This window comes from Peromyscus eremicus, chromosome 12 (genome assembly GCF_949786415.1).
Source record: "Peromyscus eremicus chromosome 12, PerEre_H2_v1, whole genome shotgun sequence".
NCBI classification, from domain to species: Eukaryota; Metazoa; Chordata; class Mammalia; order Rodentia; family Cricetidae; genus Peromyscus; species Peromyscus eremicus.
The window spans coordinates 64996101-65023924 of record NC_081428.1 but is presented as its reverse complement, the minus strand read 5'-3'; the positions used below and the strand labels follow the sequence as shown (position 1 = coordinate 65023924).

Below are 27824 nucleotides of genomic sequence, written 5' to 3'. Positions count from 1 at the left end.
ATAGTTCATAAGCATAGCAAACTTATCTAGGTTTACTACAGCCTGTCTCCATTTAAATTAAGTGGAGTCATTTGTAAATACTGAGATCTGCTTGTGTTGAACAATTTAGGAGCAGACAGTGGATTTCCGTTACACTGAGGTCATGTTCAAGGTTTGTGTGCACTCCTTCCCAGCTTTCTACCAGAGGGAAGCAGGCAAGTTTAACCATCCATCAGCACAAAGGACAAACAGCTTTTAGCTTCGTGCTTCCAAATAGTCTCTCGTTAAAATGTGCTGCCCTGCATGACTTCCCAAACTAAAGGGCAATTGTATAAATAGCATCTTCCTAGTCATATAATTACAAGAAGACTTTAAAAACTGTAGGTGAACACTAGAGCCCTCTGAACCACTGTGTGAGAGCCACGGGGCCTGTGAATCTGAAGAACAGAGCAGCAGGCTGTTGCCTATGCTCACTGGAACTTTCCGGGGAGACCCAGTTCTAAGGAGTTCCCACCTGTAGAGCGCATGGCTAGGCAGATCTCTCCTCCCTTTTGACTGGGACCCAACAATTTTTTAGGCTGTGCTTTGTTTTTATGCAGATAGAACTATTCTCAGATTTATGAAGAGACTACATTTCCACCTGCTCACGTGCCCAAACCTCCTTCCATTAACTCCTTCACGCCACCATTCAGCAATAAGCTCCAAGGGATAGTAAATGTTTCCTCTAGGTTCCTGCTCTGTGGCTTACTCCTATTGTTAACCAGCACTGTCTGCTTGCACGTTCTGGGTCTTTGTTTGAACAAAAAGGCAGCATGGATCTCCCCTATCTCCTTCATGTTTCAGCACAGGGCTTGGTCCCAGCCAAATAGGGAGAGCTGATCTGATTTGCTAATGTTTGGGCTAGCTGTAGGGTAAGGAAGAGGATGCTGGGTGACAGCCGCCTACCTGTGAGCATTCCTTCATTCACCACACAACTGCCATCGATGAGGACAGCATCACAGGGCAATGAAATCTTCCCTGGAAGAATGAGAATATCCCCTGGAACCAGGAGACGGGACTCCAGCTCCTGCACACCTAGGTGACAGCAAAACTTCCATGACCGTCTTGGCCTTTTCCTGGTTTCTCTTAAGAATTAAAATAACTAAGAACTCCCATCTGCTTATTTTCCAGTGGGGCAAGACCTACTCTATCTATTCACCTGCCCAAGGCCCCTTTCCACTCAACTGAAAATCACCAGGGAATTAGATTAGGAAATTGTTTCTTGGGTCTTAGAAATGGATGAAGAGTAACAAATTCCTCTTTAGAACCTGGTACCCAGCCAGGCTCCATGCAAAGTATATTTTTCAGAACATTGGTCAAGAGGGAGGAGCCCCTGGCTGCTACTTGCTCTGTCTGGGCACTGGAATCCTGAGAGCGTTTTGAGGAGACCTGAGACCTTCTGCTGCTCTCGCTGCAGTTCTTTTTCCTTACCCAATAACCGTGGCTACCACACTCCAAGCTAGCTCAGAGCAAATGCCAAGAGGGCAGGCAGTCAGCATCAAAAGGCTCCATTCAAGCCTCCCTTCCAGATGACAGCTTGGAATGTATGAGGCAAGGTCTTTGGGATATAGCTGGTTGAAAAAGATAAAGGAGCCTTTAGTGTTCACATGAATATCCAACTGTGTGAAGTATGGAGGGCAGAGGGAATTTGAAGCTGAAATCTATGAAGACGATGATGTGATGATGTGTAGGAGTAGTCTGAGCAAACTTTGGAAGAGGGTGAGGCGAGCCAGGCCTGGGGCTCCAAGCTGGACAGGGCGGCCACTCTCGGGGTTCTACAGATGTGGGGTAGGCATCTGTAGTCTTAGCCTCCTGCAACGTTATGAGTCAGATGCTTCATTCCTCTCCTCATACTCACAGTCCTGGGTTTAGTCAGAAAGAAGTTCTGTCTTTGATAATGAGGACGAAGGGTCTGCTGCACAACCGTGGTGCAGAGACCGTAGCCTGGGCCCCTTACCTTTGCCTTTGACAGCGATGGTGACCTGGACTTTGTTGTGGTCCTCCACGAGGTTGTGCAGTTTAATGGATTGCTGCCAACAGAAAGTCAAGGTTTTACCAGCTGCTAGTCTGTATCCTGCCAACCGCCTTATCTAAATACAGTAAAGGATAAACCTGCTGCCATAGCCAAATGACCTGGGCAAACAACCCAGCTTGCACTTGATTTGCTCTTTTTGGTCTTTGAGATGGGCTCTCGTTATGTAGCCCAGGCTGGTCTGGTACTTGCTATGTAGCCAAGAATGGCTTCAAACTCAAAAGTAATCTGTCTGCCTTTCTCAGCTTCCAAGTGCTGGTGTTGCAGATACGTTCACCACACTCAACTTCTGCTTTGGCTTTTGATACTTCAGCTCCCCTGCTCCCACCCATGCCCTCCTGACATGACTTTAGGAGCAATTCTCCCTGTTCATTTAACACAACTTAGAAAAAAAAAATGATACACAACTACAGAATTCCGGACACAGGTAGAGTAACCAAGGTGGAGAAAGAAGACTGAGCAGACCACGAGCTTGTCTGAGTTTGCTCTGTAAATGACTGTCCACTGGGAAGAGCAGTCCCAGTAAAACTGCTTGCTCACACTGGGTGAGCTGACAGGCTGGAGTCATGCCTCTAGCTTTGGAATCCGGATGCTAGCACAAATAAGTCTGTGCGTCTGTCTGACTGCAATTTGCTCATCCGAAAGGGGAGATAACATAAGCCTTTGGAAGAGGTATTTTAAGCTTCCAGCTAATTAATTCTTACAAAAAACCCTTTGTGCAATAATAGCAGCATGCTGAGAGCACCTGAGTGCTTGCAGCTACAAAGGAAGAAGCTGCTGGAAAAACCACAGTGGGACAGCACCTGGAAAGTCTCTCTGAGGTATCGTTTCTTGAGATATGTCTATCAAAGGTGGAGGAGATGGAAGAGAGTGTGGAGAGAGGAAGCGGCCATTCCTAGGGTAACAGGGGGCCCGGAAGGCAGAGGCAAGAGGGGATTGGTCCACACACTTCCCGTACTGACAGGGTGTGTCAGATGAGGAAGGGGGCACCAGCAACTGGGGTAAGGGTGGGCTGCGGAGGAAGATCCTGCCGCTTTCCAATGGGTGTCAGAGAACCGGATGTCTCTAAGACGAAGCCAGGCTGGTTCCTGTTGTCGCTATTCAAATTCAACTTAAAATAAACCGAATGGAGCACTTCTTCCTTTGACAGGTTAAATTACTATGTTCCGTTAATGACTTTCAACGTTACAAATTTTTCCAGACTGATGGTCATCGTGCACAGCTGTGTGACTTTCCCCAGAGAGAACGTAAGGAATTCAACAGTAAGATTTATATGGGAGAAGGAATAGTATTTACTTCAGTTCCACATGAAAAACCAAACTTCCCTAATTTGGTCAACTGAGCGGACAAAATGTGACTACTATCAGGTGCATATACATCGCGGTAAAGTAACTACCCGAGTCTTGCATTTACACCTGGCATTACATAGGCAGCTGAGAGAGTCAGCCAAGGTTCTGTGTGAAGGACCCTGGATTTGGTCAAAATTCTGGAATTGGAGGTATGGCTTACCCTAGTAGCCAGCCACGTACAGTGTGTGCAAAATGCCACCTGAGAACCGAGTAGGTTCTTTGGTAAACGTCTGGTTTTAGCCTGAAGTTACCTTTCAGGGTTTAAAGTGGCATTCTGCTGGTGTATTGTTTTTTTGTTTTTTTTTGTTTTTCGAGACAGGGTTTCTCTGTGTAGCTTTGTGCCTTTCCTGGAACTTGCTTTGTAGCCCAGGCTGGCCTCGAACTCACAGAGATCCTCCTGGCTCTGCCTGCCGAGTGCTGGGAATAAAGGCTCGCACCACCACTGCCCGGCCTGCTGGTGTATTTTACATGCCAAGGATTTATCCCAAGCCTGCAAGGCTTTCATCGAAGAAATTCATACAATATTATAAGGGACTCAAATGACTATGTATATAACCACTCATAGTATCAAGCTGCTACTACATATTAGCCACTGTGGAAGACCCTTTGGAAAAGCTAGATCTACACAAAAATAAACAAAAAAATCTCTCTCTGACATACATATAAACACAGGAGCTAAAGGCTGGTGTGGGAAAGGCTGAAGTCACTTGTCGCAATCACGCCCTTAGGAGGCACCGAGGGCGACAGTCACTCAGAGGTCCACTTGACGCCAAGCAGACCCTTAAGTGAGTCCTCGTCACGCTTAAAATAGCTTCCTCTCCCTTTCGGAGCTCTTTTCCCTGCTAAACTCCCTTCACTAGCTTTCTGCTCGGCAAACTCATTGAGTGGATGCCATGATCACGTCAGCTGAAGAGGACGCTAATCAGCACATTTGGAAGTGGGGAAGTATGAGTTAATGGCGCTTGACAGTAATTCTCAAACCTCATTATGCTGGGAAGCTGGATCTGTTTAGCAGACTTAGTGTTGAGGGAGTCTGCTATGCTTCCCTGCCTCTGCTGGGTGGGGCTGGTCCCTAGAATGTTCAGCCCAGCTTGCTACTCGGGAGCTCTTTCTAATCTTTCATGTGAAGCTCTGTATAAATATGATCTCCCAAGGATGAGATCGGGGGCGGGGGGGGGCGGGGTGGAGGGATGCAGCGCTCGGCTCCTGGCTCCACACCTGTGCTGGAGCACGGACAACTTCCATGATAGCTACCTGTTGCCCTTCCTCCCCCGTGAGACACGTAATTTCCAAGGTGGAGAGGGGGCCCTGCACTCATCCTTGTCCCCAGACTCTGTGACACAGTAGGCCCTCAGCAAAGGTGTGTTTCATAGACCTGGAGTGTTCTACATCTCCCAACATCACAGGGGTAGGCTAATGTAAGCATTCTCTTTGAGCGAATGGTACTCAGAAACCATAAGCATGGGTTTCTATGACAACCAGCCAGCCAGGAGAAGGCAAGCTCTGTGATGTTCACCATGGCTGCAAAGCTCATTGCCTGATTTTCATAGGGCCCCCTCTGGTTTCTACAGTCCCTCTTCAGTGGGACCAGGATCAGTTTCCACAGCTCATTTGCATACACTTATTACTCCACATCTGCTGCTGGATATCTTTGTGTTTGCCGTGGCTGGATTTTCTCCAGAGATGTGGGAAGTGGTGCACTAACCCAGGTGCCTCGGGGCCCTGCTAGGCCATGACTGAAGGCAGAGCCAGGGGTGAAGGGATATAGTGATACTCTTAGTACTATGCTCACACATGCACTCGTAGAGCCCAGCTATACTGTATGCAGATACACCTCAATGTAAACACAGTCTAAGGCTTGCACTCAGCTCTGGCTTACATTCTCCTAACTTCTTAGCAAGTGTTTCTTAGCCTCGGTAATGTAATCTTTCTTCAAGTGGCATGATTTGGGGTAGGGGCAATCAGGCAGCAAGATTATCCTTCTTAGCTTTAATTCAGAAACGATGAACTCAGCAGAATGACTTAGCTGTTCCTTCCTTCACTCCTGCTAGCCTCTTTTCCTCCAAATCTTACCCTTACCTCAAAGTCCACAGGTCAGTTTTGAAAAAAAAACGTGCTCAATGCAATAGTGTGCAGTACTTCCCTGGGAGTCAGGAAACAGGGCCACTGTTTCTCACGTGGAGATGAGCAAGTTCCTCTCGGGTGGTGGGAAGCCACCTATTCTATTGCATGTATCTCAATTCTACAAATGTTGTGCCTGACACATGGTTATAATGGATCTAGGGACCTATCGTGAGCCAGGAAATCATAAACAGGGTTAATGGTTGAGGGCCCATGATGGGAGCTGTGAAGGAAACAGGCTCACTTGGTGTGGCTTTACAAGACGTTTTACAAGTTAGGTCAGTTAAGTTTCGTGAACAAATACCAGCTGCTAATAAGATCAGTGTTTGTCTTCTAATTCCCATTCTTCTGGAATCTTTGCAGCACTGCTATTAAAGCTCATGTTCCCAGGTTGCTCACTGTTTGGGGCAAAGTAAATTAAGGATTCTGTTAAGGAGAAGACAGGAATTTTAATTTTTAATTTTTTTTAGATTTATTTAATTTTATGTGTGTAGCTATTTTGCCCACATGTATGTATATGCACTACTTGTGACCTGGTACTCCTGGAGGCTCGAAGAGGGCATCAGATTCCATGAACTGTAGTCATGGACGGTTGTAAGTCACGATGTGCATGCTGGGTCCTCTGCCAGAGTAGCCAGAACTCTTAACCACTAAGCCATCTGTTCAGTACTAAATGTTTAATTTTGATATGGGGTTAAAAAAAAAAACCTAACTTTGGATATTGCTGTACAACAGTTTCATCCAGGATTAAAACTTTTCATCTTCCAGGGAAGTTCCTTAAGCAGGAAGGTAAACAACTCAAAACAGCTTCAGGAAGTCCCTGGAACTGACCAGATTCACTAGGCCCCTCTCTTCCAGAGCAAGCAACAAAAGCAGAGATTGCCCCTCAGACAGAGGGAAACTGAGCTGCAAAAGACTCTTGAGACCAGACCAACTTCCTGGAAGATGCAGAAACCAGATGAGCTGCCAGGAAGAGGTGTAGACCAAAGTCACTTGGAAAGGACACTCTCCAACCTGTTGAGATGCCTGCAGGCTGTGCAGGGTACTCCAGGTTCCCAGCTTTGTGAGCTGTCACCCATGCTAGGGTGGGCCTTGGTGACACAGCTGCCTTTGAGTAATTGATGATCCCATAAGTAACCCAAACCAAACTTGGTTCATCGCGTTGGACTTGGTGGTATGCATACTTTGGTCTCTTGTGGGATCCCTATCTAAAATGAGTAGATGTATGTGTTGCATCCCCACCCAGGAAGTTTTGTCACACAACAGATATGCAGAACAGGAAACCAGAAACCATGGAGGAAAAGAGAAATGCATATGCCTCTGTGTAATCTTTAGTGTATGAAAAAGCCAAAATCAACTAGGAAAGATGGACTAAAAATGACTTTTCCATATATAGTGGAAATGAAAAGCCCTTGAATATAAAAGAAAAATAGAATGCTCAGGTAAATAAAGTACGACTCCTTCCACTAGCAATTAGTGAGTGTACATCAATTTAAAACACTAAGCACTCAGTGGATGAAACCTTCCACACAGCAATATCTATCACACAGTGCTGGTGAGGATCTGGAGAAATCAATGATCCTGTGTGTTGCTGATAGGAAGAATTATTTCATTTGGAGAAAATTACACTGCAACATCTATTAAAACTTAAATTATATCTATCCTTGGATCTAGCCGCCTGGCTTTTGGTTACCGTACTAAAAAGAAACACAAAGCAGTGTCTTGTGTCTTGGTTAATATGCAGTTTGAGTCACTGGCCCTCCCCCATCTTAGCAGTAAGACTGTCATCAATCCATGCAGCATTCCTCACACCAACTCACACACAACCTCAGAGTCCTCAACATGGTCCGGGTAAGCCTCCAGTTGATGATCGAACTCTGCAAAGACTTTTGGATCTGCTTGGCACTCCCGATGCCCTGTCCCCCAACTGTCCCATAGTAAGGTTTGCTGTTGCTGCCTTCTGACTTCTGTTTGACAGAACTACTCCGTGCTCTGGGTGGAAATTCTACAGACTTTGCTTGGTTAGCCAGAAGCTAATACAATTGGAATCCAACCATGATTTCAGTTCTTACCTGTCTCAAGTCATACACACTTAAGACAATAGAGATAACAGTCAAGATGATGATGGCCACAGAGTATTCTATGTAACCCTGGGACAGCCACAGAGTGAGGGTGAAGGCTTGGAACACGTAGAATGGATTTAATACCTGCAGGTGCAAAAACAGCACGAGTCATTTATGTGGTAGCAATCAGAATTATATCATTACTTTATAGAACACCTTTCCAACTTAACAACATATGATGACCTCTGCTACTTAAGAATTCACTTAGAACTCAATTAACACAGGCAAAGGCAACGCCAAGCACATAGAATTTGATATGGTAGAAGTAAAGTTACTCTAAGTACCCAGAGACATGCTCAAAAATTCCCCATTCTTATTTCCAAAAAAATACTTCACCAGTAACAAAATCTAGCAACTTGCCTTTTATCCGTTATGTTGCTCAGCAGTTTCCAGGTTAAAACCCTCCATTTGGGGGGAAACTTCTTGAAACATAGGATACGAATGGAAAAGCGAAACAACAGGATATTTTAGGAGGTTAGGAGGGGAGTTTATAAGGAAGTGAAACAACAGGGTGTTTCTGTAGTGGTGATGGTAGGGGTGGTGGTGGTGGGGTGATGGTGTGGAAACACTCCATTTGACAGGAACATGTCACTAAGAATAGATGTAAACAACTAGGAAAGCTTCAGGAAGTTCCTGAAACTGACTGGATTCACCAAACTCCTCCCTCCCCAAGAATTTATAAGCAGTGAAGACTTCTAAGAGTAAGCTGAGCCACTTAAAGGTCACTCTGACCAAACAGCCTGGAAGAAATAGAGATCAGCCAAACTGCTTGGAAGAAACACAGATCAGCCACAGTACCTGGAAAAAGGTTTAACCCCACTGAGCCACTAGGAAAAGACAATTCCAACACACTGAGTTGCCTGCAAGTTCTTCAGTTCACTCTAGGTTTCTAGATTTTGTGAACTGTCACCCATGCCAGGGTGGAGTTTTGTTGGTATAGCTCCCTTTGAATTATTTATGCACTCATAAGTAATCCCTCACCCATATTCCTGTGAGTAACCCTAATCAAACTAATGGGTTCACCAAATTGGATTTTGGTGTTGTAAACTGTTTGCCCTGTTGTCAGTTCCCTAACTGAGTTGAGAAGACATTTGCTTGTGTCTGCCCAGGAATACTGTCACACAACCCCATAATGGAGGAAAAGCATAATTCAGTCTCATCTTAAAAATCATGGCTTTATCTTTCATGTTCTCTCATGCTACAGACTTAGATTGATTGTGCTATGAAAATGGAAGATTCTTCTTTTGTCCAGGCTATTTTAATATAGCATATTCTTTCTGTCACAGATCATAGGAAGATCCTTTTAGAGGCAGTAGAATCAGTGTCCTCCTCCCCTTGATCCCAGAAGGACCCTGAGCAGCAGTAGCTGAAGGGACTCTGGCCAGCTAAAGCACGTGAGCATGACCCTGGCAGGCCTTGACCTTCTCCCCAACTCCCTCTGCCTGGCTAGAAAAACCAATTAGAATACATTCCTAAAGTCAGCCACCAAAGTCTATTCCCTTATTTGGCCGCTTCCTCCTCTTGAGGCTGACCACCAAGGTCCAGCTATCAAAGTATTGAAGTCCAACATTCAAAAGTCCCCTTTGGCTCACCTAATAAACATGCCCAATTAAAATTAAACACCTCATTCTAACGCACGGTTTCTCCTTGCACCTTTATAAAACATCATTTATTTGCTTATGGACCACTGTCTGCTCTTCTCTGTCCAGAGACAGTTCTTCGTCCCTTCAGGGCAAATATCCTTTTCCCCTCTCCCTTGCACCCTTTCTCTTCTCTCTCGTCCTCTGTCTCTTGTCTTTGTCCCTTATCCCTACCCTCTGTCCTTCTAGGGCAAATAAATCTCGCTTATGCTGAGAACTTGGCTTTGGGGGTCCTGAACCCATACTCTTCTTTTCAGTGGCTTTCCCAAGGATTTAGCAAACACCGCGGAGGACGGTGTCACCAGCTCCAAAGCTGATCAGCCACAGCAGGCACACGTGTCTCCATAACACCTTCAGCTCGTTTATCCCCCCGTATTTCCCGCTTCGGTCTTACTCGTTCCTACGAATGATTACAGCAGAGGGCTGAGATGAAGCTGAGTTGCAGAACACGTCTCTAGCATACCCAAGGCCCTGGATCAACCTCAGTACCCCTAGATAAATAAACACAGCGATTACAACAGAGAGAACAAGTCTTAGGAAGGAACTGAAGGAAGGTTCCACAACACAGAGAGGCAGCAAGAATGAGAGCGCCCACTAAGAGGAAGTGGATTCCCTTCCTGAGGAAGGGCCCTTTATCATCCTTATAAATCAGACGACATACTGGCTAAAACCAGGGGTACTCTTTCCAGCTGCTACTGTCTGTAATTATCTCACACACTGAATAAAATTCCACTTTGCTCCTAACAATGAACTGGTAGCTACTTAATAAGTTAATAAAGTTACACATTAAGGGTTTCTCAAGCCTTGTGGATATTATTTATAAATTTAAAAAGCTTTTGTTTCTTATTATCCCCATCTCAATTGCTTTACTTACAAATTATAGCTCTTAGTTCACTTGGCATAAAATGCTCTAATTATAGATTATGTACTAATGATAACACGATTCTGAATTTATAGAAATACAGTACAAAATTGCTCAAATATTTCTTCTAAAAAAAACAGCAGCAGCATAATTAATTTAATCCCCTTATTCAATATCCTTTCAAACTAAATGTGAAGTAATTTGCCCCATCTCCCTTTAATTTTACTAAGGTTCTGGTTGATATGTGCTATGAAATACCAGACACCCTTGAAAAGGATTAAACTGATACTTTGGAAAATACTTAACAGTTTTCAAATGCGTTTTTGGAGTGTTTCCTAAGGCAGTCTGCCTCTCCACAGCTGGGGAGGCTGTGGATGTACGGGCTGGAAATAAACACATGAGAAAGCTATGCACCGGCTCCCTTTTGCTGGGAATACAACACTACTCTAAAAACTAATGCTGAAATAATAGTAGCCTGATGTTTGCTCCAGAAATAGAACAATGATAATAATATTTTATATTAGACAGATACAGCCATGCTCCGAAACAAAAATGACCATTTTCAAGGGTTAGAAAGAGACTAAAAATATGCTTGGCTGGCAGGATGGCTCAGTGGGTGAAGACATTTGACAGTGAAAGCCTGGGGCACCGGAGTTCAAACCCTGAAACTCACATGAAGGTGAGAGGACAGAATGGACTAGAAGTTGTCCTCTGACTCCACACATACAAGCCTCGGTATCCCATGTGCCTATTCCCACTTCACACAGCATGCATAAACACAGATACATATAATCATATTTAAATGGATTTAAATTGTGGAGCATCGTGTGGAGCCACAGAGCAGCAGCCTGGATCAGAGATATAGATTGCACAAGGTAGGAGCTCGATGCTAGAGGAAGTCAGGACAGAAACATCTCCCAGAAGAGATAGGGCACTGAAACTGGGTTTGTGGTGAGAAGTACAGGTATCAGATGCTTCCTGCCCCAGCGTGGAGCTGAAAACGAAGCCAGCTGAGGGTGGGGTGGGATAGAACAGAGTCCGTGGCACATCCACGACCTGCACCAAGCCCGACACAGACCAAAGTGTCTAAGTTGTTAAGGGGCACACACTGTTGCCTCCAATACGGGCTTGGCTCTGACCCAATAAAACACTGGGGACCAGATGGAGGCAGGTACAAAGCCGTCAAGGAAGGACAGCAAGCTCAGAGAGTGAAAGGGAGACATTTTCCCACTTAAGGTTGATTTACACGAAAGTACTAACAAAAATGTTGAAACACACGATATTATTTTTTTAAAAAAAAACTAATAAAAAGTCACACTTAAGAAGATAGTGGCGTATGCCTTTAATCCCAGCACTTGGGAGGCAGAGGCAGGTGGATCTCTGTGAGTTCGAGGCCAGCCTGGGCTACCGAGTGAGTTCCAGGAAAGGCGCAAAGCTACACAGAGAAACCCTGTCTCGAAAAACCAAAAAAAAAAAAAAGAAGAAGAAGAAGAAGATAGAAATAGTAAACTAATTTGTAAAGGACCAAAATGATAAATTTCAAAATCGTGGGATCGTGGACATAATCATGTGATTCTGTGGTTAGACTGAATGCTTATGGCCTCTCCAAAAGAGTTCCCTTGTTGAAGTGCTGACCCCCAGTGTGGTGGTATTTGGAAGTGGGGCGTTGAGAGATAATTTGGGTTACACAGGTCCTGAGAGGTAGAGATCAGACCTCCTTTGTGAGAAGACACACGGAAAGGCTGATGGTCCACAGGTCAGCAAGAGCCCTCAGCGGGGTCTGAGTATACAGCCCCTTGAACCTGGATGTCTATCCAGTCCGGGTGATTGTGTTGTAGTACCCTGAGCAGATTACGATGCCACACTACTACAGAACAGAACAGAAACTTAAGACGACCAAGGAAACAGGAACCTGGCTCTCACTGAGAAGTGCATTTAAACTTTAAAAAAGGGGGTGTCGGGCCAGTGGGGTGATTTAGCAGGTGAAGCTGCCAAACCTTATCACCTGGGTTTGATCCCTGAGACCAACTTGGTGGAAAGGGAGAACTGACCCCTGTAAGCTGTTCTCTGATCAACACACGCATATATGCACACACACATGACTATGTCCCCATCACATAGATAGACAGACAGATAGATGGTAGATAGATAGATAGATGATTGATAGATAGATAGATAGATAGATAGATAGATAGATAGATAGATAGATAGCAATTGAAAAGGATCAGTCAGAAATCCTGATGTGTGTGTGTGTGTGTGTGTGTGTGTGTGTGTGTGTGTGTGTGTGTGTTTGCTGAGATTAAATAAAGCTGAAAAGAAGCCTTAATAAACAGAAAAAGTACAGGCTAGTATCAGGGAGCAGCCTCATGAAACACAGACAGCATTCCCATTCCAAGGGATGCAAGTGCTATTTATAATCCCTCTGAGGCCAAGAAACTAAGAGGCAGATTCTCTTTTTCAAAATGAAGAAAATGATCTAGTTACCTGTTTAACCAGCAGTTTCCATACAGGCTGGATCTCCACCTCGATAGCGTTGGGCCCACACACTAACCTTCTGTGGGAGATTGACCATCTGTTAGTGTCAGCCTGGAAGCCCAGTGACAAGTGAGCAAGGCAAGCTGACCACAAGCCCCCCACCTCTCTGTCCTTTATGCATCTTGTGCCTTGATAACCACTATAGCCTGAATCCTAAGCCGTGAATATATTCTTAAGATGAGAGTTGGTACATGATGAACAGAGTTGGTTTTTCCTGCTTTAAACTGTCTTTAATACAACTCAGTTAGTAAAAATGAAATTAGAAAGACATTTAAAAAAACAATTTGATTACATCCTAAGAGCAGCTAAAAAGACACAGGTCTGAAGATATTCTTAGATTTATCAGGCATTCAATTTACCCCGAGACATCAATGATGGTGTCTGTCTTACCCTGGCATCTTACAGAGGAGGTCCCTCATATGTGAACCCATTCAGTGAGCCAGAGAAAGAACAAATTCCCAGGAAGGTGCTCTATAATTGTCACTTGCCCGTGTCTGCTTCCCACACAAGGTGCAGGACACATGTCCACCAAAAAGAAAAACCCTCATGTTGGGGTTGTGTTTTATAATTTTTAAAGTTTTTGCAAAAGATTCATTTGATCCTTACAGTGTTCTATAGAGTTCTAAAGGGTGAATCTTACCAATAATAAAAGTTGTTCACTGTGGGCCTTTAGCCCAAGGGTCACACAGCTAATATTAATTATACCTACGGAACTTTTAAGTATCATATTAACAAACATGGCATATGATCACTGTTTATAAAGAAAACAAGTTCGAGCAAATTAAGTAACTGTCTCAAGTTCTTAGAGCCAGCAAAGAAGGCTACTCCCAATCATGGCCTCCATGACATCACTTCACAACTCCACTTCTGCAAATATCAACAGGGAGAGCCTACATGAGGGGCCTTTGGTCTTGCTATCATGTAGCTCAGAACTGACTGAGCTCAAGTTGACTTGACTTTCAAAGCATGTTACACCAACTTTAGTTATTCAGTGCCACAGACAGAGATGACTTACATTAAGGTCTTCTAACTGTAATGTAGGTGGATGCTGAGGCTCAGGGGATGAAGAGGCAGAGAGGAAGAGGAGCCACACTGCTGTGTGAATTCATGAACCCTAGATCTCATTCTGGAACCTCAAAAGACTTGAACTCAAGCCAGGTTGAGTCTGTGACAATAATCAGTTATTAGCCCATTGTCAGAACCCAAGGCTTGGACCATCTACCTCTCCCCACCCCACTTCTCACCCCCCACATAGTATGCTCGCCCCACAGTCTTCCCTTTGTAAATGCTACTCAACCCTTTAAAAGCCAAACCTGACAACCCAGCCAAGTGGCTCGGAACTGTGTGAGTGAGCACACCCAGCTCCACACTCAGCAAGCTTCTGCCCTTGTTATTCCTTCTTCCTAGATCAGTTTCCTCGCATCTTTGCATGGCTCACTGCCTTGTTCCATACAAGTCTCTAAAAAGGAATTCCTTCTTGAGGTCTTCCATAACAATCCTATTTAAAACAGTCCCTCCCCTGGGCCAGGGGGTATGGTGTCATGGTAGAGCATTTGCTTAGCATATGCAAGACCTGGGGTTTGCTCCTTAGCACTTGGGGGGTGGGGAGAACCCTACCTAATTTTCCTTAACTTCCTTAACCTACCTTATGATTGTCTAATCATAGACCTTATTTGTATGTATGTGTGTTCATGCGTACATGTGTGGGCCGGTGCATGTCCACATCCACTTGTGTATGGGGAAGCCATAGGAAAGCTTTTACTGTCCTTCCTCAGAGGCTGTCCACCTTTTTTTTCAGACAAGGTCTCTCGTGGAACACACCATGTGGGCTAAGCTGACTGGCTAGTAAACCTCAGTTCACGTCTCTAACACCTCCCAACACTGGGATCACAAATAAGCACCGCCATGTAGACTCCCTTCACATAGATTCCAGAGATCACACCCCAGTCCTCATGCCCCTGAGGCAAGCGCTTTACCAACTGAGATACCTCCACAGCCCATACCTTATTTTTCCAATGTGTTTAACTGGCTGTTTCCGCCATTATAATGTAACCTTTTGCAGGACACTAGTAAATCCCACAGAGCTAAAAATAGAGCCTAACGTATACAACACAGTCAAGAATCATCTGTTTAAATGAATGAATAGCCAAATTGGAGGTGGGAGGAAAACCTTGGTTCCCTCATCTGAAGAAAATGAACTTGATAAACTATGCCTAATAAAACTTTGATCAGTATCTTAGTAGGATAAATATGCAAAGCAGTTGTCACAAGTGTGCCTAGGACATGGCAAATCCCAAATTAATGGCAGCTGTCTTTAAAGTGTGACTGTCTGATACAGTTAAATACTTTTTTTTCCTCTCCTTCAGCAACACTTTTTTAAAGTAACATCACTTACCTCATTAAATTAAAACTTATGTTTACATGTTTTCCTCTTCAAATAGCTTCAACTAAAAGAAGGAGAGCTTTTCAGATCTGGTTTTTTCTAGGATCTGGGACTAGACATAGAGTATGTTCCCAAAAATGTTGGAGTTAATGAAAATCATGGGGACCCATGTCTAGAGTACTTTCTCCCTGGACAAGGTTCAAAATCCCAATGCACAACTAAAGATATACTGAGGCTACAGAAACCCAATTGAGAACGCAGCTGAAGGTCCGACACCCTTGGTCTCCCTGTCTGGTGAACTCGTTCCTGAAATTGCCATTGAGGGAAGCTCCGGTCCTGGAGAAAGGAAGGATGGGATGGTGAGGATCAAGCCTTGCCTGTGATTGACGCTTTGGGGCTCATCTGGGTCGTGATAAAATACCAGCCAGCCTATTCTTCACCGCTTTGTCAGGTCTACTGTCTTTTGCCAAGAGAAATTCCAGGATGTTTAGAGACTGTGTACCCATATCAATCTCTGAGCTAGCCACAGAGAATCCTCAGGAATGTTGACCAATGGTGGAGCAACCAGAAGAAAGATTAGACTTGACGCCAAGTCACACAGGGAAAGGTCAAAGTACTATTCCACCACTAAAGATCTGATGAGGTGGCAGAGAAGAGAGGTTGAGACCATTCTGTGTGGCCTCACCAAATAGTGTAGGCCACACACAGCTAAGTCGGTTTCCCTAACATGCATCCGTCACTGTCCATTAGGGAAGAGGCTGCTGTGATGACAGACAGCCCCTTCTCAGAGGATGGGTCTTGACCAAGTCCACAGCTGAGAACTCTGGAAGGGAATTTTATGCTCTCTGTGGTTTATGCTTCTGGATTCACAAGGGATTTCCTCCAGTTCTGAGATATTCAGATCTTGTGGAATGTATAATTCTGAAATGCCAAGCATGAGGTTAGGAGTATTTTCCTTTGAGGGATAATCCATTCCCCCTTTCAATTAGCTTGGTTTTTTTTTCCTTTACTGATTCTGATGAATACATCAATATATCTCTCAAAAAGAATTGCTAGAGAGCTTGTGTGAGGCCCTGGAGCCCTGTAGACTGGAGTCGGGGTGGTCCTTATCAAGGAAGTAGGAATGAGCTACAGTCACTGGTACACTTCTGAAACTTCACAGCAGCACTCAGCTTTGCCCACTCTTTCCACTTGGCATCTCTGGCAGGAGAGATTCCTACAGTTTTCCAAAGAGTCAAGGCCAAGCAGAAGATTCCACCGTGACTCATTTCTATAGGAAAGGAAAAGTCTGCTGGCCAGTTACTCACTCCCTTGAAACTCCTGCTTTACAAAGGGAGGGGGTCTAAGATGCACAGGCTATGATACCCTGAGCCTGGGATATAATTCTATAGTACAATAAATGGGTTGGTCCTAGAAATTCCCCATTACAAAACACTATGGGTATGTTTTGAGAGATTGTTTCCTGGAAGAAATCTCCCTGCTCATTAATGAAACAGTGATATAAAGATACTACATGTCTCTAAATGACGTGTAATAACAGTTGTTTAGTTTTTCATCCTGGTCCTCATCCTTCGTCTGTCAATTTCTTTCATTTCCTAATGAAATGTGCTTCAGTTTCTAAATTACAAGCTTCCATATAGTCAGGGAAAGCCAGTTCATACAGGATTTTGGCCCTCGATATGAGCTAGTGAGGTGCTCTCAGGAGTCTCTGCTGATGGGGCATGCCTGAGCATCCCATATATGAACAGCATTCCATGTACAAAGGCCCAGACGGGAAAGAACCAGAAAGGGTATAAGGCATCGTGGTGAAGGTACATCGAAATCTAGGCATCATCTCCATCATTTCATCTGCAAGGCTCAGGACCTACACTCATTGCCATCTCCACAGGGTTTTGCTCTAAGATGAGCACTGGATTTATTTGGTTTTATACTTCCAACAGACCCACACTCTCAAAACTGTGGGCCTGAAAATTCCAACTTATTAAAAAGAGACCATTGATCTCAATTTACTTGATTTTTATCAACTTGTATTTTAAATGAAATATAAGTAGTATTTTAAGATAACCTACTAACTCCTAGTTGAATGTTAGGAATTGAGATAATGTTTTTAGCTTCTAGAGAAATTAAGGCTTCTCTCCCATCCTCCAACAAGCCATTACTTGCTCCTTTCTAGAAAGAGGAGGAGGAGGAGGCTGAGTGTGTGTGATTGGACCATTCTTCCAGAGTGCAACTTTCAAAGGCATAAGAGTAACTGTTATTTCTCTTTCAAGTTTCACTCCCATCAAGACCTGAAGTGTACCACAGCAAAGTCGCATGGTAGTTCCAACTTCTCTTTCCTCCCCTCCTCCATTGGCTTTCCATCTTTCTTTCCTGTTCGTTGCCCATCTTTTCATGAAATGGCTTCTGCTAGGTGAAGCTTCCATTGGTGTCAAATATAACTCTTTAGCTGCTCATCCCTCACATTCCTTTTTGGGGTCCCTAGCAAGCATACCTGCTTTTCCTCAGAAGGGTAGGACAAGTTAATTGAGTTTGGCCCTGAAGAACCACAGAATCAACTGGGAGAGGCTCCTCCCAACTTCTTTGGTGATGCCACACTCATGACACGAACCGGCTGTGGAATAAATATTCCCACTTAGAGACTGGCAAACACTGGCTGTCAATGTTCTCATCTCTTCCTGAGTCACCTGTGAGGTGAGTGTCCGGAGTTTACTGCCAGACAGTTGCTTTTGTGTTTTCCAGAGCCTAAACAAAGAGTCAGGAGCCGGATGGGTGAAGGTGAAGGAGTTACCTTAACCCTGTCCTAGGAAGAAAGACTAGCGCGGATCAGGTAGATGTGGTGTTTTCATAGGACTCCATTCTTGTGAAATGAAGCACTCAGCTGTCAGTGAACCTGTCCAGGATGGCTATGGTGATGCGAAGCTGAGTCCCGCTCATGAGAAGTGGGGATTGGAGCAATCCAGTTCCTAAGTCCATTTACTTGTACATTTTTGATGCCTTCTGGCGCTTTTTCTCCTGGGTAAAATCAACTCTCCTGGTGGTCTGATAAGCTTTTGCTGCTAAAAAGTGAGAATTATGAACATCCTTCATCCGCTCTTTGCCAGGCTGCTAGGAACCCCACAGAGAAGTGTGCATTCAGATGCCGTAGCGTGTCATCCTGTCAGATTTCTGCCTGCCTTCCTTGCTGCTTCTCTTGCAGTGAGCTCTTGTTTTTCAGTGCAAGCGAGCTCAGATTCAGTTATTGAAATTGCATGCCGTCCAATCAATCAGTCACTTTTAATTTCTCTGGAAAGGCCCCCAGCTTACTCTAAGGAATGCAGGGGAAATGTGCCACATCCACCGACTCTCTTTGTCCTTCACTCTGGCATGCCCACAAGATAAAATATGCCTCTGCTTATGAGATTATTTCTCGATTCTTCATGTTTGGGATACCATACTCTGTCTTGCTTATTAGATTGTCAAGTTCTTTACTGTGTGGACCACATTTAAATTTAATTATGTATGATGTTTATTAAAGCTTGGCATTTGATAAATAAGGACAAATGTGAGCTAGCTACCCCACTGGGGAATCTTTCTTGTGGAAATGGTTTCTCGTGCAGAATGTCTCGACATCTATCATTAAGATCTCTAAAATGTTCTAGATCAATCCTCTAAACATTTCGCGCTAAGTATTACTAACTAAGTTTCATTTTAATGACTTTGAAAAGTTTCGTATCTCAGCATATTAAACATTCATCCGAAGTCTTATATAATGATACCATTTCTAAGACATTTTGCAGTATTGTCTGGTGTCGTTGCCTGCTTCGTTTCTCGTGGTGTTTCCACAAAGGAAAAACTGGAACCAGCACTTCATGATTCTTAGACTTTGTATAAGGGTTCTGGTGGTGGGCAGACCAGCAGGATGGCTCAGTGAGTAAAGGCTCCTTCTGCCAAGCCTGCTAACCTGAGCTTGATCCCTGCGCCTCACATGGTAGGACAGAGAACTCCCTCCTGCAAAGTGTCTTCCGAACACATGCTTTGTAGCGCTTATGCTACCACAGGCATGCACACAAAATAAATGAGTATTTAAAATGTAATGAAGAGGTAGTGTGAGGCACTTGCTAGAATTCCAGAGTTCTTTGTCTCGTATGTACTCTCTCACTCCCACAGAACTCTGAGAGCTGTGGGAGTAGAGCCCAGAAGCAGTCATTCAAACAATACGTCTCTTCTTAGTTTGACAGTTGATGTTTCTGGTGGATCACAGTGATGCCTGGCAAATAATGTCCCTAAAAGTGTCTGAGGAACTAAAGGGCTTGTTAAGATTATCAGAAGGGCTCAGCTGTTTCCTTTGGGGCTCGCCAGGATCGGCCATTTCAAACAGGAGCTGAGGGAAGCAGGGACTTTTCCCTCTGGCTAGTACATTAAGTGAACATCTCCTCCGCATCTCTGGCAGCCTACAGACACTAGCCTCATGATCCACCCCCACCCCACGCCCATCAACGACTATGTCTTTCTCTCTAGATCACTGGTCCCTTGCAAAGTACCTGGCATATCAGAGACACACAGATAATAAATCCGTGAATACCATCATTTATTGGTTTCTTCTGCAAAACACTAGCTCCTCTAGCTGGCCCAAGCCTGACAACCACGGCCCTGGCAGGCCTGGCCCTTCCCCCATCCCCTCTGCCTTGCTGAACTGTTAGATCACATTCCCAAAGCTAGCTACCAAGGTCTATTCCCTTATTTGGCCACTTCCTCCTCTGAGGCTGACCACCAAGGTCCAGCTATTAAAGTGTTGAAGTCCAGCAATCAAAAGCCCCCTTTCGGCTTCCCTAATTAACACGCCCAATTGAAATTAAACACCTCATCCTAACAGGAGGTTTCCACCTTTCCCTTTATCAACAGCCATTTTCCTATGTGCCATGTGTTTCTCCTCTCTCTCTCCAGAGGTTGTCCGCTGTCCCTCTGGGGCAAATCTTTGTGCTGAGAACTTGATCTTGGGGTGTCTTGTACCAACAACTTTGAGGTCCTTTCAGTAAGGAAGGGACCCACACACTCCAGGGCGCTCCCTCTCCGACCTTAGATTAGGCACAAACTGTCACCTAAATGTACGTTTTCACGGAGAGTCTCTATTAAGTGGGGAAGAAAAATGAAAGTGACTGCTTTCTAACTCAGGCAGAAAACAGCAGCAAACGACCTTGCAGGTGTGGTTTTTTAAGAGGAGGAAGGAAAAGGGGATGTCTGGGTTAGAATGGGCTAGGATGCGGGGGTATGTTTTGATTGGGCATATCAATTAGGTGAACCAGTGGGGGCGTTTGATTGCTGGACTTTGATACTTTGATAGCTGGACCTTTGGGATCAGCCTTAGGAATGAGTCTGGCATAAGAAAGTGTACAAATAAGGAACAGAGCGTGGTGGCTAGCTTTAGGGATACAATCCGTGGTTTACAAGGGAGAGGGAAGGGGGAAGGGCAAGGCCTGCTAGCTCCATGTTTGCCGTGGCCAGGTCTGCTGGAGCCCTTCATGCCTATCATGAGCCCAGGGCTATTCAAGGTACCCCATACACAACACTGAATAACACAGCCAAGTCAACAACAGTAAAATGGTTATCTCCACAGCTGCTTGTTCACAGTAAAGTGCGATCTGAACAGTGTCTTTCCAGTTCTCCGTCAATTTGGGAGGATTAAGAAGCCAAGGTTTTTGAAATGACTCAAGATTATTATAAAGCCTATTCTACAAGCCTGAGAGAAAGGGCCCCATTTTACTTGATTTGTTTTGCTCTTTTGGTGTCTTTTTAATAAGTTTGCCTAAGGAGAGAATTTACAGTGTCCTTCTGACGCCAGCAAATGGCATCAAAGCATTGTGCCAGCAGCACGCCAAGGAGGGTCACGTCAGCCGAGTTCCCCTCAGTAAGCATCACGAACCTACCTGACCTCTTGCTCTTCACTGGTCAGACCCAGTCCAAATGTATGGTGGATGTCGAAGCAGGAGTTACTATCTTCCAGCAACCTAGGACGTCATTGGGATAGGAACCACACATCAGTTTACAGTACCAGTGTAGTAGCCAGTGTTCTTCAGCTGTGTCCCAAGGTAGTGGCGAGAAAAGGCCGTACTTACCCAACTTTCTGAAACCGCTTCTCCAAGAAATCCCACACGTACCTGATTTTCTGCACTTGGATGCATTGTAGCTGCAACCACAAGTGGGAAGGAGCAGGTGTCATTCACAGAGGAAAGCTCGTCAAATGGGACTTGGTCAAGTGTTCCCATGTGGGTCTCACACCTAGCTATCATTCCAGCCGAAGCGTGTTATAGTCAGAGCTCTAACCAACAGACACACACTCTATTTTGTCTCTACAAACGTACCATAACATCCCACAGGTAAGATCTCTTACTTTTAATTCTGGCTTCATTACAGCTTGGTTTATGACCGAGTGGCGGTCTGCCACCAGAGGTTCTGCTGGGTTCTTGCTTATAGGAAACTTTAGCGTGGATAAATGGAGGCAGAAGACTTTTTTCCTGATGTATCTTCGAAATTCATCCTTGAAAAGTCAACAAACAGAGGGACAATCTCAGATCTCAGTCAGAATGCAAATTCTTAGGTCCTCTCTAGACTTGACAGGAAGTAGAGTCAACAGTCTGTTCCAATGAGCCTTCCAGTGGCTTCTGATAGACACAGAAGTTTGAGAAATACTGGACATGGGAAAAAAGCTTTGTAGGAAAGCATTATGTCTAGAAATTTTCCAAGATGATTGTATCTCTTTTTTATTTTATTTGTTTATTTATTTCGAAACAGGGATTCACTGTAAATTCTAGACTGGCCTTAACCTCTTGGCTAGCCTGCCTTAGCTACCCAAGTGCTGAGACCACAAGTATGCACTACCATACCAGGCTCTAGCTACCGTTAAATGATTTCTACAAGCTTAAATTATCTAGTATACTCCAAAGCATGGATTTTTGAAAATTGAACATTCCCACATTGTGTGGTCTCTGAGAGTTGTAATAATGACAACCACTGCCCAGGCAATGGCAAGGAGCAACATCCATCAGCCTGAAACACCAGAGACTCCCCCAAGCTGAAGTGAAGGAATTGGCAGCATTCCTGGGCTAGACAAGAGATAACAAAAAGCCTGTAAAAGTAGTCTTTGCTTCCCCTGTTCTGGCCTAGCTAAACTGTTTGAATGGATGAGATCTTGCCTCCAGAACACTGACTAGACATTGCTAGACCACAGATGCAATGTTGAAGATGTGATCGTGGTACTTTTCTTCCTTAAAAGTCATATTTAAGTTTTTAATTGAGATAAGGTACTTGCATGTATTTATGGGTCTTGTATAGCTATTTCCTCTGAACTGGAACATTCTCTCCACCCGGACAGTGATGGCACATGCCTTTAATCCCAGCACTTGGGAGACAGAGGCAGGCAGATCTCTGTGAGTTTGAGGACAGCCTGGTGTATAGAGTGAGTTCCAGGAGAGGCTCTAAAGCTACACTGAGAAACCCTGTATCGAACCCCCCCCCACACACACACACACAAATCTCTCCTTTAAGACTCAGGAAATAAATAAAACTCACAAGTCTGAAGAAGTTCCTGAAATTTACAAGATTCCGGAGGCCCCTCCCATTGGCTGTAGAAGCACTAACAATTGCCAGAAAGAAAATACTTTCCAACTTGCCTAGTTGTTTGCAGATAAAGCAAAGAGCTCTAAGAATGGGGTGGGTTTTTCAGTGTTGCAGCTACTATGAGTCACCCACAATCCTATAAGTAGTGTGTGTGTGTGTGTGTGTGTGTGTGTGTGTGTGTATGTGTGTAATATATAACACAATTCCAATAAATGACTGGTTCACTAGCTAGACTGGGGTGAAATCATTTCTTTGGTCTGTTGTTAATGAATAGACAATTATTCGTGTCTCCCCAGGAACACTCCCACAGCAATGGGGTATGTAATGAATTTTAAATATACCATACTGTATATAATGATGAAACCAGGGTAATTGGCCTCTTAACCACTTCAGAAATCTACCACTTCTTTTTGCTGGGAACATTCAAAACCCTCTCCACTAGCTATTTTTACAATTTGCTGCCAGCCACACATTATCCTATGATGCTATGGGATATTAGCAGGTAGTCCCCTATTCAGCTGTAGCCTTGTACCTACTAATCATTTCCCCCCTCTCTCTCCTTCCCCTTCTCAGGCTCTGGTAATCATTATTCTATAATGTCAACTTCATAGCTGTCAACTTCATAGCTTCCACGTGTACGTGAGAATCTGCAGAATCTGTCCTGCTGTGATGATCATGGCATTTGAAATGGATAACAGAAAAGTACTCACGGTTGTCCTCAGCAAAACTGTGTCTGCTTCTTGCAAAGGGCATGGGATGCAACTGGTCCAAACCCACCACTCAGGCTTCCAATAGAACACCAGCTGAAGGGCCCCAAGGGTCAGGACGGCTGAGACAAAGCACAGGGCTCTCCGTAGATTCTGGCTATGGTAGCCAAACACCTCCTGAATAAGAAATAGAGCATCCCATGTTTCAGTAGTCACATAAACATCATTTTGATTCTAGGGATACACACTTTAGATACAGAGTTATTGGATGAGAGAGAAATCTGGCATCAGTTGGTAGAATCAGGTTGACTGCATCTGGCAGCTGATACAATAAAAGGAAAGAGAAACACAAGCCTTCCTACTGCCCTGCCAAGTGAAATTAAACATTATACGGAAGGAAAAAGGAAGATCTACTTGCTTTTATGCATTTGTAAGAGGCACCTCAAGTGTTTATAATATGCTTCATGTTTTAAATCAGATTTATTTTGTTTAGGTATTAAAGAAATTGTTAATATTAAAGAAAGCAATTGAGACGGACATGACCCACAGATATCCACCTTTATCTATGCTCACATATGTTTATAATATTAACTGAATGGGTTTGAAAGTATGAATAAATGTATTGTTTTCTAAACCAATATAACGTAAATTGATGGGCTATCTGCAGACATGAAAGATTCTTAACGGGTCAATTGCACTTACTTATTCTTTTTAAATTATGTTTTTATTATTTAGGACAATTTTAAATTTAAGGATATTTTGATCATATTCTTCCCCTCTCCCAAGTCCTTCCAAATCCTCTCTCCTCCCTAACCATTCAGCTTTAAGTTCTTTCCCCCAAAAAACTAAAACCCAATACAACAATAAAACTAAAGAAACAAAATAAACCCCCTCCATGAAAAAAACCACCAATTTGTAGTGATATTTCAGTTGTTAACCTTTACACTACTGCTTTGGTTTTTATTCATTCATTCATTCACTTTTTTAATATAAGAAAATAAAATATGATAAGATAAAACAAAAACTATCACATCGAAGTTGAGAAAGACAAACCAACAGAGGTAAAAGAGCCCAAGAGAGAACACAAGATAAAAGACTCCCTCATTTGCACACTCAGGAATCGCATAAAAGCACCAAACTGGAAGCCGTAATGTGCACTCAGAGGACCTGGTGCAGACCTGTGCAGGCCCTGTGCATGCTGCCTCAGTCTCTGTGAATTCATATGAGCTTTGCTCATGTTGGTTTAGAGGGTCTTGTTTTGTTGGTGTCCTCCATCCCCTCTGGCTCTTACACTATTTCTGCCTCCTCTCCCACAGAGTTCCCTGAGCTCTGAAGGGAGAGATTTGATAGAGACATCCCATTTAGGGCTGAGTGTTCCAAGGTCTCTCACTCTCTGCATAGTGTCTGGCTGTGGGTCTCTGTATTTGTTCCCATCTGCTACAGGAAGAAGCTTCTCTGATGATGACTATTGATAAGGCACTGATCTCTGAGTATAGCAGAGTATCATTAGGAGTCATTTTATCACTATAGTTTTTTTTTAAACAAGTATTGTTTTGTTTTATCCTAGATCCCTGGGCTATCTAGTCTCAGGTTCTTGGTTGCCCAAGCAGTTTGAGAATGGGTTCCATCATGTGGAGTGGGTCTTAAGTTAAATCAGTTGCTAGTTCGTTACTCATGAAACTGAGAAGTTTCTGAATACCAAAGGACACCATCATTAGGACAAAGCTGCAGCCTGCAGAATGGTGAAAGCATTTCACTGCACGTCTGGTAGGGGGCTAATATCCAAAACATATAAGGAACTCAAGAAAACAGATATCAAGAAAACAAATAACCCAATTAAAAATCGGGTATAGATCGAAACAGAGAATTCTCAATAGAGGAAAAGCTCAAATAGCTGAGAAACACTTAAAGAAATGTTCAGCATCCTTAGCCACGGGGGAAATGCATCAAAACTAATTTGAGACTTCATCTTCCACATGTCAGCATGGCTAAGATCAAAAGTATAAATGACAGCTCATGCTGGCAAGGATGTGGAGCAAAGGGAACACTCCTCTGTTACTAACGGGAGTGCAAACTTGTTCAGCCACTATGGAAATCAGTGTGGTGGATCCTCAGGAAAATGGTAAATTCAATCTACCTCAAGATACATCTATACCACTCTTGGGCATTTACCCAAAGGATGCTTCATCTTATCATAGAGACACTCGCTCGGTGATAGTCATTACTGCTGTATTCGTAACAGCCAGGAATTAGAAACAACCTAGATGTCCCTCAGCAAATGAATGGATAAAGAAAATATGATACATTTACACAATGGAGTATCACTCATCCGCTAAGGAAAAAAATTACATCATGAAATTTACAGGCAAATACATAAAACTAGAAAAAAATCATCCTGAGTGAGGTATCCCAGACTCAGACAAATATGGTATATATCCGCTTATATGAGGATATTAGCTGTGAAGTCAATGGTAATCAAGCTACAACCCATTAGACCCACAGAGGATAGGTTATAGAGTAAGGGACTAGACCAGCAGTTTTCAACTTGTGGGTCACAACCCTTTGGGGGTTAAATGACCCTTTCATAAGGGTCATATATCAGATATCCTGCATATCACATATCGATATTACAATTCATAATAGTAGCAAAATTACAGTTATGAAGTAACAATGAAATAATTTTATGGTTGGGGATCAGCACAACATGAGGAACTGTATTAAATGGTTGTCACAGCATTAGGTAGGTTAGGAAATACTGGACTGACTAGAGGGAACAGATCTCATTAGGAAAGGGCAACAGAATAGATAAATATGGATGGGGAGCTGGAATGGGAGGAATGAGTGGGGAGAGGGAGGGCAATAGAGTTTGTGGGAGACAATTCAGGCAGAGACAGGTAATATTAAGGGTCATTTGAGGGGTAGTATGAAAACCTAGTACAGTGGAAACTTATGAAAATATATACATATATGGAGGTAATCTAAATGAAATGGTCAAATATTGGAGAGACAAAGACCAAACTAGATATCCGCTGTCACCAAATGAAGCTTCCAGTAGTGAGATTGAATTACATCTAATTGGGTTTTTGGCCAAAGGGCCCCATGTGACTCCATAAACAACCCAGGCTGTTGCCAAAATTATAAATTGCTTTCCACAACCTGACAGCAAGGCCCCATTGCTGATGACAACACCTTCAAACTCATTGAAAATGGAGATGTCGCCAGGTGGTGGTGGTGCACACCTTTAATCCCAGCACTTGGAGGCAGAGACAGACAGATCTTTAAGTTCGAGGCCAGCCTGATCTACAGAGGGAGTTCCAGGACAGTCAGGGATACACAGAGAAACCCTGTCTCAAAAAAAAAAAAAAAAAAGGAGGAAGAAAAGAAAGGAAAAAGAAGGTGTCTACATAGAACCTTCACCCTTACATTCCAGCACCTTTGATACAGAAAGGTCCACTGCATGTTCTCAAAACAGAAATGCCATAATCACCAAGCCAGCCACAAAACTTTTATCCACAATGTTGTACTGTCTGCAATATATGCTAGGGCACTTACTTATTCTTGGAATAACATGCTGGGGTATTTGTACCTTTAATAATAGGTTGACTATCTTGAACTGTTTGGGAGGCCCCCAGGCGGTGGGACCGGGACCTGTCCTTAGTGCACGAGCTGGCTATTTGGAACCTGGGGCCTATGCAGGGACATTTTGCTCAGCCTGGGAGGAGGGGACTGGACCTGCCTGGACTGAATCTACCAGGTTGAGCTGAATCCCCAGGGGAGTCCTTGCCCTGGAGGAGATGGGAATTGGGGGGGGGGGGATGGAGGGAGGGAGGGGAGCAGGAGGAGGGAGGACAGGGGAATATGTTGCTGATATGTAAAATTAAATCAAATTATAAAATTTAATAAATAAATAAATAAAATAATAATAGGTTGGCTAATATTTGTCATGAATTAAATGAATTTGAGATTTGTTTTAATGGGAAATAGTCTTGGTAATCTAAAACCAAATTTCAGTCTCTACCCTTTTCAATGAGGGTTCACAGCATGGTTTTATATTCCAGAAAAACAAACTTTTAGAGTACTTTGAAATACTTGAGGGACACTGATTATTACAGTTGGGTTACAAAGTGCCACCCTACAGGGAATGCTCATGTGTTGACGACTTTTTTTCAGGAGCACAGTTGAGAGACGATTGGGTCATAAATGTATTTACTTCATCAATTGATTAATGCACTGGCGAGTTCTTAGCTGAGAGGGCTATTGGGGAGTAGAGCCTGGTTGGAGGATGTGGGTCAATAGAGGTTGTGCTATTGAATGGTATATCTTACAGACGGAGATAGTTGGGGGGAGGGGGAGAAGGAGGAAGGGGAGGGGAGGGGGAGACAAAGCAGAGGGGGAAAGGGAGAGGAGGAGAGGGAGAGGAAGAAGGAGAGGGAGGAGAAGAAGGAGAGGGAGAGGGAGGGG

General features: G+C 43.8%; 1 protein-coding gene across 1 annotated transcript in view; it reads right to left on the bottom strand.

The window, feature by feature from the left end:
• Positions 1-27824, bottom strand: part of Atp13a5 (ATPase 13A5) — a 123994-nt gene that overhangs the window by 80150 nt on the left and 16020 nt on the right. The window contains exons 2-9 of the mRNA XM_059277338.1: positions 23367-23540; positions 21431-21577; positions 21156-21226; positions 20967-21047; positions 12630-12699; positions 7593-7727; positions 1976-2048; positions 925-1053 (exon numbers count right to left, since the gene is read on the bottom strand). Of these exons, the coding sequence (XP_059133321.1) occupies positions 925-1053; positions 1976-2048; positions 7593-7727; positions 12630-12699; positions 20967-21047; positions 21156-21226; positions 21431-21577; positions 23367-23540 (880 nt within the window). The remainder of the gene's footprint in view (positions 1-924; positions 1054-1975; positions 2049-7592; positions 7728-12629; positions 12700-20966; positions 21048-21155; positions 21227-21430; positions 21578-23366; positions 23541-27824) is intronic.